Source organism: Lepidothrix coronata, unplaced genomic scaffold, assembly GCF_001604755.1.
Source record: "Lepidothrix coronata isolate B3197 unplaced genomic scaffold, Lepidothrix_coronata-1.0 Scaffold199, whole genome shotgun sequence".
Lineage (NCBI taxonomy): Eukaryota > Metazoa > Chordata > Aves > Passeriformes > Pipridae > Lepidothrix > Lepidothrix coronata.
Window position 1 is genome coordinate 477392 of NW_016690379.1, and position 19515 is coordinate 496906.

Below are 19515 nucleotides of genomic sequence, written 5' to 3' on the forward strand. Positions count from 1 at the left end.
GGCAATAATTCCAAAGGAGACAAATGAAGCTCAAGCAGGGCATTAAATGAACTCAAATTATCCTTTAATTATAATTACTGCTGTAAAGCTGACCATGTTTGTATTGCCAAACCAGTATTTTCAGAGAACCCAACATATAAAAATACCTTTTTAAGTGCTCTTTTTAACAAAATGGAAGGATGAGTCTCTTTTAAAGATCCAAGTGCGAAGCGAAAGTGAGTTGTTATTGTAGAAGAAGCTGCCATTTTAATGACATTTAATTTTTCCATGGTTAAAGCAGCTCCTTTTCTAAACAAAATGAGTCATTTTGGGGGGGTTTCTGAATTCATGGCCTAAAAATCAAACATCTTCAGCGGGCTTTGCATGAATTTGGCGTGCCCGTGTGCTGAGCAGTGTGGGGATGAAATCAAGGGGCTGATGATAAAATCTACTGCTGAAATTAATTTTCTGCGTTTTTTCGTAGTAAAATTGAATCCCACTGAACCCTGATCGGTGCGATAAAACAACCCAAGTGTTGGTAAAGTGTGTAGATTATTACAAATTTAATCCAGTGACGTGACCTACCCCGGTTTGGGGGTCGCCCTGGAGCACGGGAGGTGCTGTTTGACCCAAGGTGAAGGAGTAAGAGGGAATAATGTGGTAAATCCAATGGAATTCCAGTGGAATTCCGTGGTGCCAGGGCTGGCTGTCACTGTCCCCCCTCGGGGGGTGTTTGTTCCTGGCAGGGCTCTCACGGGGTAATAATGCCTGCTGTGTGTTCCCAGGGTGGATCCTCTGAAGTCTGGGAAGAATTCCATGACAAAGGGGCTGCGGGGCTGGAATCCCCCCGGGCTGGGATCAGCCTGCCCTAACCTGGCTGCCTAAATCGGGATAGGCACCACAGGGGATGGACAAAACGCAGCCAAAGGAACCCGGGGCCTTTCCACCCAAACCCCCCCAATTACCGGAGTTTTATTGAGCTATAAACATGCAAAACTTGTGCATCTGCGAGTCAGCCAGAGTGGCTTTTAATCCAATATATCCAGCTCAGAGCAGAGAGCAAAGAATTCCTTGATGTGGTTACTGCACCTTCCCCCTCGGGGCTTGTTAATTCAGTGTATTTTGGGGCTGGATGTGCAGGCAGTTGCTCCAAGGGACTCTTTTTTTTCCCCTGATCAGCTCGATTTTCATGAGTATCGACTGGCACAAAGGACAGGGCACAGCTGGATTGGGCAGAAAAATGGCAATAATTCCAAAGGAGACAAATGAAGCTCAAGGAGGGCATTAAATGAACTCAAATTATCCTTTAATTGCAATTACTGCTGTAAAGCATATTTGTATTGTCAAAACAGTATTTTCAGGGAACCCAACATATAAAAATACGTTTTTAAAAGTTTTTTTAAATAAAATGGAAGGATGAGTCTCTAAAGATCCAAGTGCAAAGCAAAAGTGAGTTGTTATTGTAGAAGCTGCCATTTTAATGACTGTGGAATACATGTAATTTTTCCATGGTTAAAGCAGCTCCTTTTCTAAACAAAATGAGTGATTTTGGCGTTTCTAGGGAATTCGAAGCGTAAAAAAACCCCCAACTATCTTCAGTGGACTTTGCATAAATTGTGCATGTCCTTAACTGCTGACTAGCACAGGGAAAGTGGTGGTGGTGACATCAGTGCCGACGACAAAATCGACGGCTGAGAGCGATTTCCTGCGTTTTTTGCTAATAAAAATTACCGGCACTGAACCTGCTCCCGGGGCCGCGTTTTTCCCTCCAAAACCGCGCCGGGCCCGCGCGGCGAATCTGCGGGACGGGCCCCGAGGCCCCCGCCGCGCCCCGAAAAAATCGCCGGAGGAAAAGGAAAAAAAACCCAGCGGTGCCCGGGCGGTGTCGGGGCCCGCCGGGCGGTGCGGGACGTGCGGGATGTGCGGGGTGCGCGGGACGGGGCCGCGGGGGCCCCGTGGCGAATCTGCCGCTGCGGCTCCGCCGCGTGCGGGGCCGCGCGCGCCGCCCTCCCCGCGGGGGCAGTGGGCGGGGCCCTGCGCGGCCGTGATGGTTCGAACGGGCCAATGGCGGCAGGGCCGGCGGCCGGCGCGGCCAATCGGCGCGCGGCGGGGGCGGGGCCCGGCGCGGGGGGCGGGGCCGCCCTCCCCTCGCTCGCATCCTCTCGGCGGGGCGAGCGCGACCATTTTGCGGGGGGGATCGGCGGGAGCGGGACCGGGGCGGACACCGGGACCGCGGGCCGGGAGCGGGGCAGCGACACCGGCACCCGGGAGCGCCGGCAGGGAGCGGCAGCGGGAAGCGGCAGCGGGGGCGGCGGCGGCGCCTGGAGGGGGGAGCAGCGGCGGCGGCAGCAGCGGCGGCTCCGGCAGCGCGGCCTGAGGCGCTGGGCCCAGCGCTCCCGCTCGCTCCGGGCGGCCCCGGCGGCCTCGGCGGCCTCAGCGTCCCCCGTTCCCTCCGCGCCCACCCCCGGGGGCGGCACGAACCCGCCGGGAAGATGTCCCGGCCCGTCAGGTGAGTCGCGGAGCCGCCGCTCCCGCGCCGCTCGCCCCGGCCGCGGCCCCGCGCAGGCCGCGCTTCGGGGAGGGCCGTGCCCATTTTCTCCTCTATTTCCCCTTGTTTCCCCCCCGGTAGCCGCGCGTATTTACCGCAGTAAACACGGCGTTCCGCACCGCGCGCCTCGCGCGGGGCCGGGGGCGGGTGGGCGTGTGGGGGGTGTTCGGCCCCTGCGTGCGCTTGTCCCACATTTTGTACCGGGGGGGGGGGAAGAGGGAATTCTCGCCGTGACCCACTTGGCGCGGGCCCGGCGGCGCTCGCTCGCCATCCGCGGCCGCTGCCCCTGCCCCGCCGCCCGGGGAGGGGGCGCGGGGCCGCCCCGAGGGGGGTCCGGGCCACGGGGGCTGTGCTGGGGAACCACGCTGAGGGGAGGAGCCGCCGGGAGGAGGAGGAAGAGGAGGAGGAGGAGGACACACGCCCTGCTCCTCCCGCCCGCCCGCCAGCAGCGCTCCAGGGTCGTTTTCCTGCTGGTGTGTGTGTGTCCCCCCCTCCCAGCACCTATCCCAGAGAGGGGTTGGGTCGTGGAGGAGAGAAAAAGCTTTTTTGGCGGTGCTGTTGGCGAGCTGTGTGCTCGCAGAGGTAGGTGTGGTGTTTGTGTCTGTAGTTGAGCGCTGCTGGGCCTCGAGGAGCTGCCGGGGGTGGGCTGAGCTGGTGGTGCGTCGTGGTGGGTTTGAGGATCTGCAGCTCGGGGGAATTGGTGCCCCTGGAACGGCTGGAGCTGTGGCCAGGAGGGTTTAAGCGGATCTCAGCAAAAGGTTCTTCCCCCAGAGGGTGGTTGGCACTGACCAGGCTCCCCAGGGCAGTGGGCACGGCCCCAAGGCTGCCAGAGCTCCAGGAGGGTTTGGACAACGCTCTCAGGGACAGGGGGGATTTTGGGGTGTCTGTGCAGGGTCAGGGGTTGGACTGGATGATCCCTGTGGGTCCCTTCCAGCTTGGGACATTCTGTATGAATTCTGTGATTCTGTGAACTTGCCTTGTCGCTGAAAGTTTTAGGGGGGGGGGGGGGAGTGTCTTCCTTTTTACTCTTCTCTGCAAAGAGAGCGAACTTGTGATTTTAGAGAGTGAATTTGCGATTTAAGTTGTTTTTATAGAAAAGGAAAGAGGTTTCTCAAGGTGCTCTCTTGATGCTCTGAAATTTTTTCATTCTCAGGGTACTTCGGTCACTGGTTGTGTTTTCATTCCCAGTAAGCCTGGTCTGGAGTGTGGATGTGTGGATATTTTGGATATTCTAAATAATAATTAATTGTGGCTATCATACATATGTATATTTATGGATGATATACTTGATGTTTAAGTGACATCTCTAAAATGTGAGAATTTAAAAAGTAGATGGAAACCAGGGGTACTTTGCTAAGTAGGGAAGTGATTGGTGGTACAATTGTTTCATAGCTCGTTTTTTTTGACCAACAGTGTCTTCCTGCATGGAGAGGGAAGGGCAAATGAAGCTCCCTTGGGGAGTTGTCTGGGATCCAAAAGGTGCATTAATGGCACTGTGTGTACCCTGCTCTGAAACATCAGGTTTTGGCCTTTTGCAGGGCAGGATGTTGTGCTGGATGGACCAGTGGTCTGCCCCTGAGTGGCAGTGCCCGTGTGCCCAGATCAGTGGTGGTGTCACTCTGCTGCTTGAGGGGGACACTTGAAATGCTGGTGGTTCTCTTGCCAGCACTGGAGTCTTGCTAACAGGTCAGGGAAGGGCTGTGTCTCTAAAAGCAGAGCTTCTGAGCTTGCTGGTGTGAAAATAACTTTGCAACAATTCCTAAAAAATAATTGAAATAAACCTCCCCCACCCAGGCCTGCAGTGTTGTGAAAGGTTTGAGTTGTCTCACCCTCAGCTGACAGGCCCAGGTCTCCAGAGAAATAAAGCACCAAAGTCCAGCAGGTTGTTGGGAGCACAAAACCTGTTGGGCACGTGTCAGGAGGGATGTAACAGTCCTCTGTCTACCTGTATTTAACAGCCCTTCCAGGGGGGAAAAAGGTAAATACACAGGGGCTGCTACATTATATTTATTGCTCTACTCAGTATTAACTGGAGAACTCTGCTAATAGATTGAAATCCATTAATAAATTAATTCTGAAATGGATTTTTTCTGGCTGTCTCAGCTTGTGGTTGGTGATGGTGTGGCAGCCTGGTGAAAGGCTCTTCATCAGAGTGAGATTTAGTGTTGGAAAAGTTTTCCTCTGGTCAGTGTTCTTTGAACTAATTTATGATGTCTGCTGGTTTCTGGTGAATATATGCACCTAAAACAGTGAAGTTAATAAAATCCACCGTATATCCCCAGTTTTTACTGCACTTGTCATGGAATGCTGCCTTAAAACTGAGTCTGGTTGTTGAAGTCAGTTCCTTAAAATTGTTAAGGAGTAGTAATAAAGTGCTGGTATTTACAGGCTTCCTGTGCCAAGTACTTTCTACACAATTAAATTTCACCTGGATGGATAATGATGGTATTTGCACTATTGTTGTAAAAAGACAAGAAGTAAAAAGTAAAAGAACATGAAATTACTGAACCTCTGCATCTTGTGGGTACCTCACCTGAGAACTGCAAAGAGCAGCTGGGGCTGGTGGTGACATTATATCCCATAATATAAAATATTAGAGGGATATAATAAATTAAATTAAATACTTCAAACCACTTTTTTATATACATCATCAATCAATTAACGTGTTTTAAGTCAGAATTTTGACTTTTAATGGAGTTTGCTTCTGCTTTTCCTCACTGGTCACTGCCACTTGCTGGTCCTTTCCTGGAGTCATTGCAAACTGAGATGCTGTGGGCAGGTATGGAAATCCCAGGGGTTTTTTTGGTGATTCATTTTAAGATTAAAGCCAGTCAGGAATTGATCTCAGTGCTTCAAGGCTTTACATCCTTAATTTTCCTGGATTCGAATCCCAGTCTCCTGTTGGCACTGCAGTGGAAGGGTAAAATTTTACCAGCAGGAAGAAATATATTTATCTATTAAATATAACTTGTTGCCAGTGTTGTACTTGGGCAATTTAGAGCATAAATGTTTTGATTCTGGACAAACTTCCCCAGGAAGCAGGAAAGCAACAGTTCCTTGGGGCTTGGCAGTTAATAAAACCTGAGTGATGCTGTGTGGTGGTCCAGAGATAGGTGTGGGCACTGTGAAAAGCTGATCTTTGCTCTCTCAGTCTAAAGAGAAACAGAGAGAAGGTAGAGGTACAAAAAAGATCAAAATCCCAGGGACAACACAGGTTGCAGAAGTGATTTGGGTGGGGGTTTGGGTTTGGTTCCCCCTCCCCTGCTCTGCACCAGAACATTTCTGTATTAAAAGCTTCTCAATTACAGTTGGATTCCACTGGAGAACGGGCACGAGGCTGCTTGAACCGTTGCTGCATAAATCATGTCACTGTTTGATGGAGTTCCAAGTCGTGTGTATCCCTAAAAATTCTGTGGGTACCATGAGCAGTGCCTGGTCTTACAGACATGGGGACTTACACCAGGCCCAGCCCCAAACACTGACCTCTGTAATTGGGCACCTCTCGTGGGTGAGCCCTGTCTGGGCATGGCTGTGCCCGTTTTTACACAGACTGACCCCACAGTGGCACGGTTTGGGTCCACCACTGTCACCACGTGCCAGCTTCTGTTGGGGATTGTAAGTCCACGGTCATGGAAGGCCCAAATCCAGCACTGCTTTAAAAAATGACAGCCAGAAGTGTTTCTTGCAGGTATTTTCGTTTTCTGTGCAGAAAAAAGGTGCTTTTCATGGCAGTATTTATTAACAATGTTGGCCTAAAAGGGGACAGACACCTTTGAGAATGAGAACCAGAAGGTGAAGCCCCACTGACCAGAACTGCCCCAGCCCTGAGGTGAGGGAGGGGCTGTAGCTTTGTTCACAAATGCTTGGTTTGATGGTTATATTGGTTAAATGCTGTGGATAAATGATGTACAGCAACCATTTAATCCCATTCACTTCCCTTGCTGTGTTGTATTAGAGGTTGTTGCTTCTGCTGGTTGTCATTTGACCTGAACATTCCTCTTCAGTGCAGGATGAGACTCAAAGCAGTGACTCGATTTTTGAAGGCTCCTTTTAGCACTGCTTTTCAGGAGTATGTGTTGGGGGGTTTTTTTAAAAAACTTGGGCTTCATCTGTGGATTTTAATGCCTGCAGAAATACCTGGGGATCTAAGCATTCCCTTTAAAAAAACCCAAATATTTCTCCCTGATTATAGTGTCTGTTCTGATGTGTTGACTTCCAAAGACTGAGGCTTTAGGGACCTCACTAGCTGAAGATAAAATACTACTACACAATCCCTGCTCAGTTTTAGAGGCATTTAGTGATCCTTTTACACGTTGACATTACTTCTCATAATTTCAAAATAGCTGTTTGGTCACCATCGAGTAGAGGTTGCAAGAATTACTCTGCATTTCTGAGTTGTATTTAAATTACTTATTACTTTGCCAAGTGCTTCCATCCCAACATGTTGATGACTTGCTAGATGAGTTGCTGTTTATTCCAAAAATACTGGACTGAGTGTTATTAAAACTTATGCTCTTAGACCTCTCTCTGTACCTTTTGTCCCCCAGTTCCTTCACACACACACTTTAAATGTTAAGCTGAATTAGCAGGGAAGTTATCTTTAAATTTCAGTGCATATTTGAAGCCAGATTGAACAATACCCATCCCAGCTGTCCACTAGCCTGTCTTTTTATGCTCAGTCTAACTGAATTTAACAAAGAGTTTATTTTTATGTCTGGTTGCTTGCCTTCCCATCTTCTAGATTTTGCTCGTGGCAAAGAGCCTCTTCACTGACAGCACCAGCAATCCCTTTTTCTGGCTCTTGCAGTGAACTTACACAGTGTGTTTTTATCTCCTCGGTGTAAGAAACGTTGCAAACTCATAATTAATTATCAGTGCTGTTGACAGTTCTAAATAAAACCATCAGTTGATCCAAATGAGCTGAATGATGAGGATAAAGGGAGGAGAAGGGCAGGAGCAGGTTGGTTGGTGTCTCTGTGCCTCTGAGCTTCTCTGGTTCTGTTGGGACCCAGCAGATTTTTATTCCTTCTTTATCCCCCCTCTCCTTGCCCTGCAAAATAAGATGGCACAAGGAAAGAGCCTTCTCTTCTGTTGGCTTCTGAAATAGTGATTTATGGTTTTTTTAATACAAATACCACAGCTGGTCACCAGGTAGGGAAAGCAGGATTTACTTCCCAGCTGCAAACACAAGGGGCAGTGCTTGGAGAAAGGATGTTTTCCATGGGGACAGTGTTTTTGTTAATGTTTTAGCTGGCACTGTTGCATTTTCACTGCCTGATTTAATGTGTGTCTGACTGAAGGAACCAAGATGGAACTGAGCATGACCAACTTCCAAGGTGGCAGGATTGCAATTTCCATCTTGTTTGTTAGATTAGAGGTGTCCAAAACTGTTGTTTTACAAAGCTGCTGGAACAGAATATGTGGAAATTTTGCCTTTTTTTTTTTTTTCCATTTATACCTTTGGAGGGGAAAAAAAAACCCTGTAATATTTGGTACTTACTAAATAAGATGTTTGGTTTGGCATAACTGCTCACCAGGATAAAAATCAGTGTTTTCCCACGTGAGGTGGGTCAGGAGGCACTATACCTGTTGGAATAGGAATGTAAACCCCTGGATGATGAGCCATAACAAGCCTTGCCAATCATTGTGTTCCTAAATTGGTATTTTACCGTGCTCAGGCTGGGAGTGAGTGAGCAGTGCTCTGCCCCACGGTGCTCTTGTACTTTGTCCCACTCACACGTGCTCTGAGGCTTGGATGGGATTCAGCCTGGAGAAATCCAACCACTGCTCCTGCCTTCCTTTTATTTGCCTATTTGATTTTTTTTTTTTTGATTTGTTTTGGTTTTTTTTCTTTTGAGAGATTGGTTTCATTTTTTGCCGCATAATTGTTTTAAGAGTCCTGGTGTGGGGCTGAGATGGAATTTTGCTCTTTCCCCTTTGGAAGGCTGGTGCTCTAAGCCATGAGTTCGAGGTACCTGTACAGGAGGGCAACTTCAGATTGATTGGAAAGGGATCAGCAGCCAGAGCAGTGATGATTTTGGGTGTCTTTCAGCGAAACAGTTTTATCAGCAGTGCCTGATGTTAATGCCAAGGTGCAGCTCAGCCGTGGGAGCTGGATGTGAAGTTGCCCAGTCGTGCCCTGCAGAGCAGGAGAGGGGAAGGCTGGATCCATGTGTGGATGGATCCATGTGTGGATGGAGCTGGTCTTGCCTTCCCTTTGCAGTCCTCAGGCCTGAGGTGCTGGGTAGGGCACTTCAGCAGTGCTTTCCTGGCTTTTTGAGCTGTACAAGTGAGCTCACGGGATGATTCCTGGAAAATCAAATTTCTCCTTGGCTTCGGGCCAAAAGGATTGTAAAAAGTGACTGTGAAGGGAGGGGTGTTGAAACCTCTGGGGCCTTTTCCAGCTGTGCCTCCTCCTCCCATTCCATGTGAGTGCTTACAGGAAGGGTTTGGAGCCTGAGTTTGGCTGAGACATTATCAGTTATCTCAAATATAATTCGTTTATGTGTCTGTCTTGGTTCCCTCTAGTAGCTGCATAACAGGGCAGTTATGTCTCGTCAATAAAGCACTTGGACCTCCATTGACAAGGTGCTGATAAAATATCCACCAATTCCTCACATCTCATTTAATTTTTGAGCTTTCAGTAAGTTAGAGAAGCAGATCTAATTTTCTTGACCAGTGAGGCTTCAGTGTCAGTAACAGCTGCTTGTGTAAATAACTAATTTTGTGTGGAACTGGCCATTGCATTTGCACTGTTCCTGACCCCTCAGTGCCTCTCTCACTTTGGCCAAAGAGCAGAGGAGGTGCTGATAAAGTAAAGAAATACAGGTTGATTCACTGAAAAAAACCCAAATTGGGTGAAATGTGTGTCTGGGTTTTTTTGTTGTGCCCAGTGATAGAGCTGAGCAGTGGCACAGCTCTGGCATCTTCCTCGTGGAACTCCTGGAAAAAACTCCCAGGGAAACCTTTAAAATGCTTTAGAAACGGGGATCACACAGGAAAACAAACATTCCAGGAGAATTTCGGTGGGGTGTATTGAGCTGTGAGAAGCAGAAGTACAAAACAGAGCAGCTGAGAAATGTTTGTTAATGGTGATATTTGTGTACTTACCAAAAAGCTTTTTCCAGACTCTGAGATTATAATCCAGACTATTATAATATCACTTCAGGAAAATGCTGGGATATACTGTGTGTTCACTTCTGACTTCAGAGGCTGATGATGAGAGTTTCCATGGGATATTTTTGGGCTACAAATCCAGCACTGGAAGCGAGGATATGGCACTTCCTTGTTTCTTAGAGAAAGCTTTTGTATCTCTGTAATTACAAATTCCTAATTGATTTTTCTTTTTTCCCCCCTGCTTTTTCCCAGGAACAGGAAGGTGGTCGATTACTCCCAGTTTCAGGAATCAGATGATGCTGGTAAATGACTTTTTTTTTTTTCTTAACAGTATCATATTCTGGGGTAGAGCAGTTCATTACTGCCTTGTGTATTAATTGTTTGTCTTAAACTCAAATTCTGAGGAGATCCTGCTCTTCACAGCCCAAACTGTTAATAAGTTTTTGAAAATGTAATGATTTTCACATGTTCTGTATTAAACAAACAATGGTGATAGAAATCTTATTATTTAATGCTTGTATTGTTGTAGTGCCTTGAGGCTCTTGGCATAACTTCCTTCCTTGGTCTATGTTATGTCCTGAATCTCCCTAATGCCACTTTTTTTCCTGCAGGAAAATATGTTTTCCATTTATTTTAGTGGACTCTAGTTGAGCCCATAATATCAGGCACTTTGAGGAATAGCATCTTAAAAAAAATATAACCTTTACATTCTGTGTGAATTGAAGGAAATTTTCTGGGAGCCATATGGAAAATGTTTTGAGTTCTTAGAAGACAGACACAGTGCTGCTGTTTGTTTATCAGATTACACTGATAATTAATATGAAACAAATATGCCTGGTTCTTAATTGCAGCTCTGTTAATAAGGTATTGTGTAAGAGTTGTAAAAAGTTGTGCTGTAAACTCCTATATAATGCCATACTTTCCCCCACCATAGGACAGTAAATAGTGTTTGCTGTTAAAAGCAAGGTGAAATATGTATGGAAGTTAATTTTTAATAGGATTATATAATAACTGACTAGGTGTAAAACGAGATAATGTTTCCTCTTGTGAGGTTTTTATGTTTCTTAACACAGCATTTTTATTGTGCTTGTTGGCCCCACAAAAGGTAAAATCACAAGTTTAAGACGGGACTTTGCTTCTATAAAAATCTCCTTTGAAGCTTTGTGATCTTGTTTTGTTTGTTTGTTTTTATTTTTTTGTTTGTTTTTTTTTTTTTTTCCGAAGGGCCTTCTTTTTGTTGTGCATGAAATGATCAGTTTAAGTTAGAGCTGAGGAAGGCAGTTTGCTGGCAAGTAGGAGTTTGATTCAAACCCATTTTGTACTGTCCCGTCCAGATGAAGATTATGGAAGAGATTCAGGTCCCCCCTCCAAGAAAATCCGCTCGTCTCCCCGAGAGGCCAAAAATAAGAGGCGATCTGGGAAGAATTCTCAGGAGGACAGGTAAAAAAGAACCACTTCATGTCTTGGGAACGTGTCTCCAAACCTTGTCCTGCCTGTGGGGAGCGGGATCCTGCACGAGGAGTGACGGAAGGTGGAATTCGAGTGCACAGGGTGAGACTGGGAGCTCTCAGGCTCAGAACTTGCATAACCAGCTTAGACAGTGAGCTGGTTCTTCCTTATCTGAGTAGACAGAGAAATCATGTGTGAAGCACTTGTCACTGGTGCTTCATCACTGAAATAGCTTTCCAGAGCCAGACAGTTGGAATGGGGAGGAATATGATCCGAGTTACAAAGGTTGGCAGCTGGGACGATTCTCCAGGTAAGTTGGTGGGGAGATGCAGTTCATTTTCCACGTTTGCAGAGTGCTCAGGGCACTCCTGGCCTTACAGGTGAAGTGGGATGGTGCAGGGGCCATTTGTTAGTTTTGTGGTTCTTTTTTTCCTCGTTTTGTTTCATTCATAAACCTGTCCTGATAACCAAGTTGCTCCAGCAGTGTGGAAGGACTCAGTGCTCAGAGATACCTTGACTCTGCAGCAAACCTTCCCTCAGCAGGGTATCTTCCATTTCACACCAACTGTGGCCCCCAAATAATTGCCATAATTGCCACCTATTAAATCATTTCTCTGTTTTCATGGCAGACATCAGCTTCAGGGGTGGAGGTTCTGCCAGCTGCTTCTTGTCCTGTAACCCCAAGGTGTCTCTTACTCTCCATCAGAGATCAGATCATTTGGACCAAACCTGTGCCAGTTCAGAGCTGTACAGCAACGTGCACAGAGTGGGATCTAAACAGTGACTATAAATCTATTCAGAATCAACCTTTATTCCCTTTATAGACTCAGCATATAAGCCAAATCAAAATTCTAGATAAAATGGAAGCCATTGGTAGCTTTCAGAGTGAAGCTTTTTCACCTCACCCTGATTATTGCCTTGGTTCACTTGGCACCATATAAGTTTATTATGTGATTGGGTTTGAACATTACCTTTCTAGCTGTGATAACTGCACATACACCAGAGGAATCCTGAAGTATAAGGTGGTAATGTCCAGGAAAAGTGCATGTTCCCAGCCTAGACATCAGTTTGCTCTTCAAAAATCGTTATTTTCCGCACAACAGTGACTGAAATCAAAGTTAGAACAGCAGGCAAACTTTGTATTTCTCTCATTTTCAGTGAGGATTCAGAAGACAAAGATGTGAAGACTAAGAAAGATGATTCACACTCAGCAGGTAACTACATTTTACTGATACATCTTCAAAACAAGCAGTGTCTCTTCAAAAGCAGTTTGTGAGAGTTGCAGGAGTAGGATTTGACATAGTTCTGATTAGAGGAGCAGCACTTCTCCAATCCACTCACCTTAAGTTGGATTCTACCTCTCCTGCTGTTACTTCCCACCCTGATTTGGGATAATGTGGTTGGATTTTTTTTGGTGTAATGTGGTGGTTCTATAAAGTTTGTCTTCACAGGTGGATGGACTTGTTAATCTCTTCCCTGTAGTTTTCATCCCTATTTCAGAATGATTCAAGAAACTTCATCTTGGTCCCTTTTCCTTCCAGATGAGGATTTTGGCAGTGAAGATGATGATATAGGAGCAGACGATGGCAAAGCTGACAGTGACTATGAGAGCTCTCAAAAAAGCAAAAAAGGAAAAAAGGCTAAACCAGACAAGAACAAGAGAGCAGCCTCCAAATCCAGGAAAAGGCCTGCAGGTAAAAAAAAAAAGAAAAATCAAAAAAAAAAGAGGTTCCTGGTAGTTGGGTGACTGCAGGAAGGTGTTTAATATGTCAAATGTTACCAGTTATCAGTGAATGTCTTGATTTCCTCTCTTATGAATGACTTGCTGCCTCAGGACAGGGGGTCTGTGTTGTGTATCCCTCATAACCTGGTGGCTTTTGCTGCAGAGGACAGCGAGGACGAGAAGGAGGATCACAAAAACGTCCGTCAGCAGCGACAGGCGGCGTCCAAAGCAGCTTCTAAACAGCGGGAGATGCTCATGGATGACGTGGGCAGTGAGGAGGAAGAGCAAGAGGATGATGAGGCCCAGTTCCAGGAGAGTGAGTAAATGGGATTGAACTGGGTTCAGTAGCAGATGGGAGTTTATGGGTCTGGCCACACAGCAAAAGGAACAATTTGCTTTTTCACCGTGACACTGAAGGCATCAATTGTCCCTCTTAGTATTTTACTTTTTACTGTCCAAAAGACCAAGCTTTTGGGTTTTCACACCTAGAATTTGTGCTCAAAGTTTGCAGATGCCTGTTTCTGTAAGCAACCCTAAAGGGTTATTGTAAAGCTTTCGCTGCTTCTTGCTGTCCCTCTGGTTTTAAGGCGTTGATGCTCCTCTCAGATGATGTAAAAACCAAGACAAATGTTTTACCCCAGTAGACAGTGGAAGCTCAGAGGGTCTCAGTCTGTGTCCTGTCTCGCTGGCAGATCTCTCACCTTCTGCTCCCTTTCCTCTTTGCCCCCAAAAAACTTAAATTTCTTTATGCTTCCAGCAGATTCAGGAAGTGATGAAGACTTCCTCATGGAAGATGATGATGACAGTGATTATGGCAGTTCAAAAAAGAAGAATAAGAAGGTCTCCAAGAAATCCAAGCCAGAGAGGAAAGAAAAGAAAATGCCCAAGCCCAGGCTAAAGGCTACAGGTGAGTCAGTAGATATCCACCTAAATGTTGAAGGGCTAAAATGCCATGATTTAAAGCATAAATATGAAATAATAAGGTGGCTTTAATTCTTACTTTAGGGATTGAATTTATCTTGTTGGTAAAAACTACACAGTATTCAAACCCTTCCCTGTTGAGGTGCTGCATTCTGACTTTTTCTGTCTCGTAGCCAAATAATACAGTTTGTGGCTTTGTTTGGGACTCTGTGGTGTTTTCAGGCTGGAGGAAGGTGGGGAAATCTGAACCAAAGGAGAAGTGGCTGCATTTCTGCAGGAAGTTTGAAGTTTAATAGTGATGTATGTTCTGGTTTGACAAAGGGCTGTGTTCATTCATGATGTCACATCCAGTAATTAGTCAGGACCTGCAATGAAATAGCTTTAAAACCTCGTTAGCTAATTTGCAGTTCAGCTTTGCTAACAGGGGGTGCAAAAAGCAATCTGTGGGGTCAAAGCAAAACAAAAGCTGCTGCTGAAGGGACTTGTAAATCCTGTTTGTGTAACACCATGTGACTTTTTTGGGGTTTTTTTTTGCCTTTGCTGCTGATAAGTTTTACAAGCTTTCTCTTGTTTCAGTGACCCCCAGTCCAGTGAAAGGCAAAGGGAAGGGAGGTCGTCCCACAGCCTCCAAGGCAACGAAAGAAAAGACCCCATCCCCCAAAGAAGAGGATGAAGAGCCTGAAAGCCCCCCAGAAAAGAAAAAATCAGCCAGCCCTCCACCAGAGAAGTCAGGGGATGAGGGATCTGAAGACGAAGCACCCTCTGGTGAAGATTAAAAAATGGCAGTTGAGGAAACCTTTGGTTAAAAAAAAAAAGAGAAAAAAAAAAGAAAAAGGAAAAGAAAAACATACTTAGGGGTAGAACACGGTTTTGGCTGTGGCTTGACTCATGGGCTTTGAATGCTGTCTTTACTTTCAGCTGTTTAATACAGTGTATCCTTTTTTAATAAGAGGAAACCCTTATACAGTAATATTTTGAAGTCAATGTTCTCTGTTGGCCATTCCGTTCTCCCTCCCCCACCAAATCTGAAAGCCATTTGAGACAAATTAACAGACCATTAAATATATTTTTTTTTTCCAAGGGATATTGCAGTTGTGAAGCAATAAGGTTTGAGGACTGATATGTGGAAACCATACTGAAAAAAATCCTTAAGTAGAATAGATTTTTTTCCCAGTGCTGGTAAGAGTTGTTTAAAACTATTATTCTGTATTTGAATATATGGAGAGAAAAAAAAAAAAAAAAGAACCTATGCTTTAACAGACTTTTGTTGAGACAAGTTCACTCTCAGAAAAAATGTAGTTGATATAATTCCAGTGGAGGAAAAGGAGACACAGGGAGGAAACCTGTGTTTCTTGGATTCAGGCACGTTTTTCATGGAAAGCAATCAAGAGACCCAGAGATGGTCCAGTGTCTTTGATTTAGAAAAGACCCTCCAATTAGGATGGGAGATTTTTTTTTTTTTTGTCTTTGCTGGATAAAAAAAACTCTTCTGCTGTAGGCAAATTGCAGCCCATTCTCTGCAAACCCAGATTTACAACTTACAAGCTTCCCACATCCATTAACTCCACTTGATTTCTTCAGGGTTGGCTGTAGATGGGCAGAACAAGGAAGAGAAATTGCAAACAACTTTTAAAACCGGTTTCCATTTGGTTACTGTGGAAAATACGTCTTTAGAGTTCTTTTCCAAGGAGAAAAAAAAAAGAAATAAATTAACGGATAGTGTAAAAAACTTAAAATTCTTTAGGTTTTGGGGCGAGGGATGTCTGTGTGTAAATGTGAAGCAAAGGATTCTGCAGTGCTCTGGTCAGTCTCGGATCCCATGAGTCAGGCTTTAGTGTTTCTCTTCTCTCCCTCCATCTGTCCTCAGAAAAGCTCCAGTGATCCCTCAGCCCTCTCCAGCCGCAGCGTGGGACAGCAGGCAGGGAGCATCCCCTCATCCCACCTCCATGTCCTTCATCCTTCCATCCCCCAGAGTGGGACAGCAGGCAGGGAGCATCCCCTCATCCCACCTCCATGTCCTTCATCCTTCCATCCCTCAGTGTGGGACAGCAGGCAGGGAGCATCCCCCTCATCCCAACTCCACACCCTCTTCCTTCCATCCCTCACCGTGGGACAGCAGGCAGTGACCATCCCCTCCCCATCCATCCCACCTCCATGTCCTTCATCCTTCCATCCTTCAGCATGGGACAGCAGGCAGGGAGCATCCCCCTGTCCTTCCATCCCCCAGCATGGGACACAGGCAGGAAGCATCCCCTCATCCCAACTCCACACCCTCATCCTTCCATCCCTCAGTGTGGGACAGCAGGCAGTGACCATGCCCCCCATCCCACCTCCACATCCTTCATCCTTCCATCCCTCAGGGTGGGACAGCAGGCAGTGAACACCCCCCCCCATCCCACCTCCATGTCCTCATCCTCCCATCCCTTCATCCTTTGCTCCCACGGCCACACGTCTGCTGTCCAGCTCCCTGAGCCTGGGAAGCGCTGGGTAGGGAACAGTGGCCAAGGATGGAGCTGGGAGGGAGTGTTGGAAGTGGAGTGTTGGAAGCAGGACTGTTTTAGGTGGCAAGCAGGATGTCCCTCGAAGCGAGACCCTCGAGATGTGTGTGGTGGCATTTTAACGTGCTTTTATCAAAGCAGCCACGTCCTTTTTTTGTCGTCGCTTTATGTTCGTTTTTAAACCTCCATTAAACTACCCAAGCCTGGGTTTTCAAACCCTGATAGCAGAGGTTGCTGCCATGTTTGTTGGTGGAAATACTGAAAACTGGACCTGCCATTTTTCTCTCTATTTTTTTTGTTTCCTTTAAACCCTTTGTGCTTCTGTTGGTTGCTCACAGTTATCTTCCAGCTGACAAGCTTTTGCATCCTATTTTTTTGTTTGTTTGTTGTTTTTTTTTTGTTTTGTTTTTTTTTTTGGTCACAGAACTACACATTTTGTAACCAGCCTCTTGAAGGTAACATAAGGCAGCTAATTAGTTGGATTTCTGGTAGCACATGCTACCAGATTCGTAATCCTGTTTGGATTCTAGAGAGCTCTTAGATGTGATACACTAATATGATCAGGAAGGACACTTGGCTGAATCCATAGGGAGCCTGAGGATGCTGAGCACAGTGTGGAGCCTCAGATGGGGAATGGAATATTAATGCAGCAGCCGAGTGATTTGTCTTGTGTGGTTCATAGCCCTGGTTTTTATTGAGGCTGGTAAATTACTTTACCTTGGCTTATAAAAATTTCAAGTTCTCTTAACGTTCTTTACTCTCATGAAACTACTGTTGCCGTTCCAATAAAGATGATCGTTGTTTCGATTGTAAATCTTTCATTTTCGAAGTGGTTCAAATTTCCAGAGCAGCTTAAGGCTGGAGTGAAGTACCAATCTTGAAAAAAAAAAAGAAGTGAATGTAAAATCTCCTCTCCCGCACCTCTTCCCTGATTTCTGGGAGAGCAGAGTCTCTTGCATTCCCTCTGCTCCTAGTCCTGTGCTTCTGGGGGAATATGGGAAAAGAAATGGCCATATTTTAAATACCATTTTGGGGGGTAGCAAACACTCTTGCAAGTGTTTGGTTCACAGAGTTGTTCCCCTTCAATCCAGACTGTGTTTCAAGCTACTCTTGCCCATTGGGTTCTTAGGGGGTTTTTTTTGGTATTAAAATGTGCAAGGATTATTCCAGTTCATCTGGTCAAACAGCTGGTTCTTCACCTGCTGGACCAGGTCTTTTCTGAAGAGTATATTTTGTAAGTTCCACTTAAAATACATATTTTTGGGGTCCTTTTTTTTTCCCCCCAACACGGTTAAGAAAAGTCAAGGCTGTGAAAAAATCTGTTTCCGTTGCTCTCAGCTCAGGTTTTGGGACTGGATTGTTTTATGCCTGGCAAGTTTGACCCTTTATCTCACAGAACTGTTCTTTTTTTTTGTTTGTTTTCCTCACACGTTCATTTCTCGTGGCCGTCCCACGATGCTTATTTTCTGAGTTTGTCCCTTTCCCAAACACTGTAAATCCCATGCTTTGGGGATTTGGGAACTTTTTCTGAATCTTCCTGTCTTGCTGATTTATGCAAACACTAAGCCCTGATGGTCTCTTGGCTGCTCTGTGAGCAGTGCAGCAGTTTACATTCATATTTTTATTACATTTAATTAATTTTAGCACACCCCATTTTTCAGCAGCAGCGGCAGCAGCTTCACATTTTTCGGTGTCCTTTCTTCATTAATTTGTGTTAAGCATCCTGATTTCTTGGAGGAAAGCTGTGCAAATGCCTTTCTTTGGGAGCATGAGTGGTTCTTCGTGGAGCAGAAAGTTTTGTTCACGGGAGGCTTTGAAAATCTTGTTCCATTGCTGTAGTTTTGGAGCCTCTGCAGAGAGGTAAATGGATTTATTCCAGAGTTTTAGTTAGTCTCGAGTTCTGCCCTGATCTTACCATTAAAAAATAGTAGTTTGTAACTTGTATTATATATTCTTTTGGAGATTCTAAATCCACACCACCACGCTGAGTTTTGCAGTTTATGCCAGTAGTCCTGCCTTGAAGGAGGTTTGATCAGTCATAATTGGCAGTTTGGGTCGGAATTTTATATTAAAGGTGATTTACTTCAGTTTCTGATCAGCATGGGAATGCCAACCATGCTGAGCTGAACGGGTTTCTGATGGACTGGGGGGGAGAGCCTGTCAAAAACGGGGCAGCTGAGAAGCTTTTAATTTGGTTTTAACTTCATCAAAGCAGAAGAGTGTGAGGGGAGAGAAGCAGCAGCACACCTGGGGTGACTCACCAGTGCCAGGTAATGGTTCTGAGCCTGCTCAGCTCCTGTGCCAGCACAGGAGGTGATGGACAACCAGGGATAGTGGCAGAAGATGTGCTGGAATTCCTGTTTTTTTCCTTTTTTTTTCCTTTTTTTCCTCCTTTTTTTCTTTTTTTTTTCCCTCCACTGGTGATGGTCACAAAGGTACAATAGACACTGAGGCACCCAGGTTTGAGGAGGGAGGGAAGCAAAACTGTAACATGCTGGAAGCTTTTGAGCTGTAGAAACTGGTGCTTTGCTTTATGTAATTTGTCTGTGAAGTGTTTATTTTTATAACAGATCATATTGTTGAACACATGGTTCTTCAAATCTTACAAACTGATCTCCGTGAGTTTAATACTTGGTTGAGAAGTGGACGTTCATCTGTTGGGGGGAGGCAGGATGTGAAAATGAAGCAGATGGATGTTTAAAGGGACACTGTCACGAGGTAGTTGCTGGCATATAGGAGATGTTAGTTTGGGGGGGGGTCACACCTATATGTGGAAATTATATATTCTATATGTACATGATCAAATAGAAAAATGTTCCCTGAGCTTTCGAGTATTCTCCTACAGTTTTGGGAGGTTCAAATAGAAGTTCTGATCAAATAGGAAGCAACACTAACTGTTCTGTTCTTGCTGTCCAAGGTGACTTTTTGTCTCTTAAGTGCTCTGAGGAGCATCAGAGCTCCGAGAGCCGACAGTGTCCTCTCGAGGCCTCCCCAAAAGTCAGGTGCGCCCTCGTTTCAGACTCCCCACTTCAGTAGTTGACTGGCATTTGAATGTCTTTCCACTGAACTCTTTCTACTCAAATCAAACCACGACTCAGATCTCTAAGTCTAGTCAAGTCCTGCCACGTGCTGACTCTGTATCAACCACTGTTGGCCCCGACTCCAGCCTTCCTGCCCCTGCAGCTGGTCCAGCATGCTCAGTGTGACTGCAAACACCCTTGTGCATAATGCTTTGTATATTGGGGGCGAGGGGGTTTTTTATATATATATTTTGGGGGGGG

At 45.7% G+C, this 19515-nt stretch overlaps 1 protein-coding gene across 2 annotated transcripts; it reads left to right on the forward strand.

Annotated features, from left to right (window-relative positions):
- Positions 1-2401: 2401 nt before the first annotated feature.
- NUCKS1 (nuclear casein kinase and cyclin dependent kinase substrate 1) lies at positions 2402-17048 on the forward strand. Of its 2 annotated transcripts, none has more exons than XM_017832161.1 (8): positions 2402-2488; positions 9896-9945; positions 10978-11083; positions 12251-12306; positions 12634-12786; positions 12979-13131; positions 13573-13722; positions 14313-17048. In XM_017832161.1, the coding sequence occupies exons 1-8, from the start codon at positions 2472-2474 to the stop codon at positions 14510-14512; spliced, it is 885 nt and encodes a 294-aa protein (XP_017687650.1). In that variant the 5' UTR covers positions 2402-2471; the 3' UTR covers positions 14513-17048. The 2 variants fall into 2 exon arrangements, with proteins under 2 accessions (XP_017687650.1, XP_017687652.1); XM_017832163.1 differs by having other exon boundaries at positions 2403-2488; positions 13576-13722.
- Positions 17049-19515: the final 2467 nt, after the last annotated feature.

What these genes read in the sequence shown, in the direction of transcription:
- NUCKS1 (XM_017832161.1), top strand. An exon ending in ATCCAGGAAAAGGCCTGCAG is followed by an intron (nt 12,787 to 12,978) that starts GTAAAAAAAAAA and finishes CTTTTGCTGCAG; the next exon opens with AGGACAGCGAGGACGAGAAG. An exon ending in TGAGGCCCAGTTCCAGGAGA is followed by an intron (nt 13,132 to 13,572) that starts GTGAGTAAATGG and finishes TTATGCTTCCAG; the next exon opens with CAGATTCAGGAAGTGATGAA.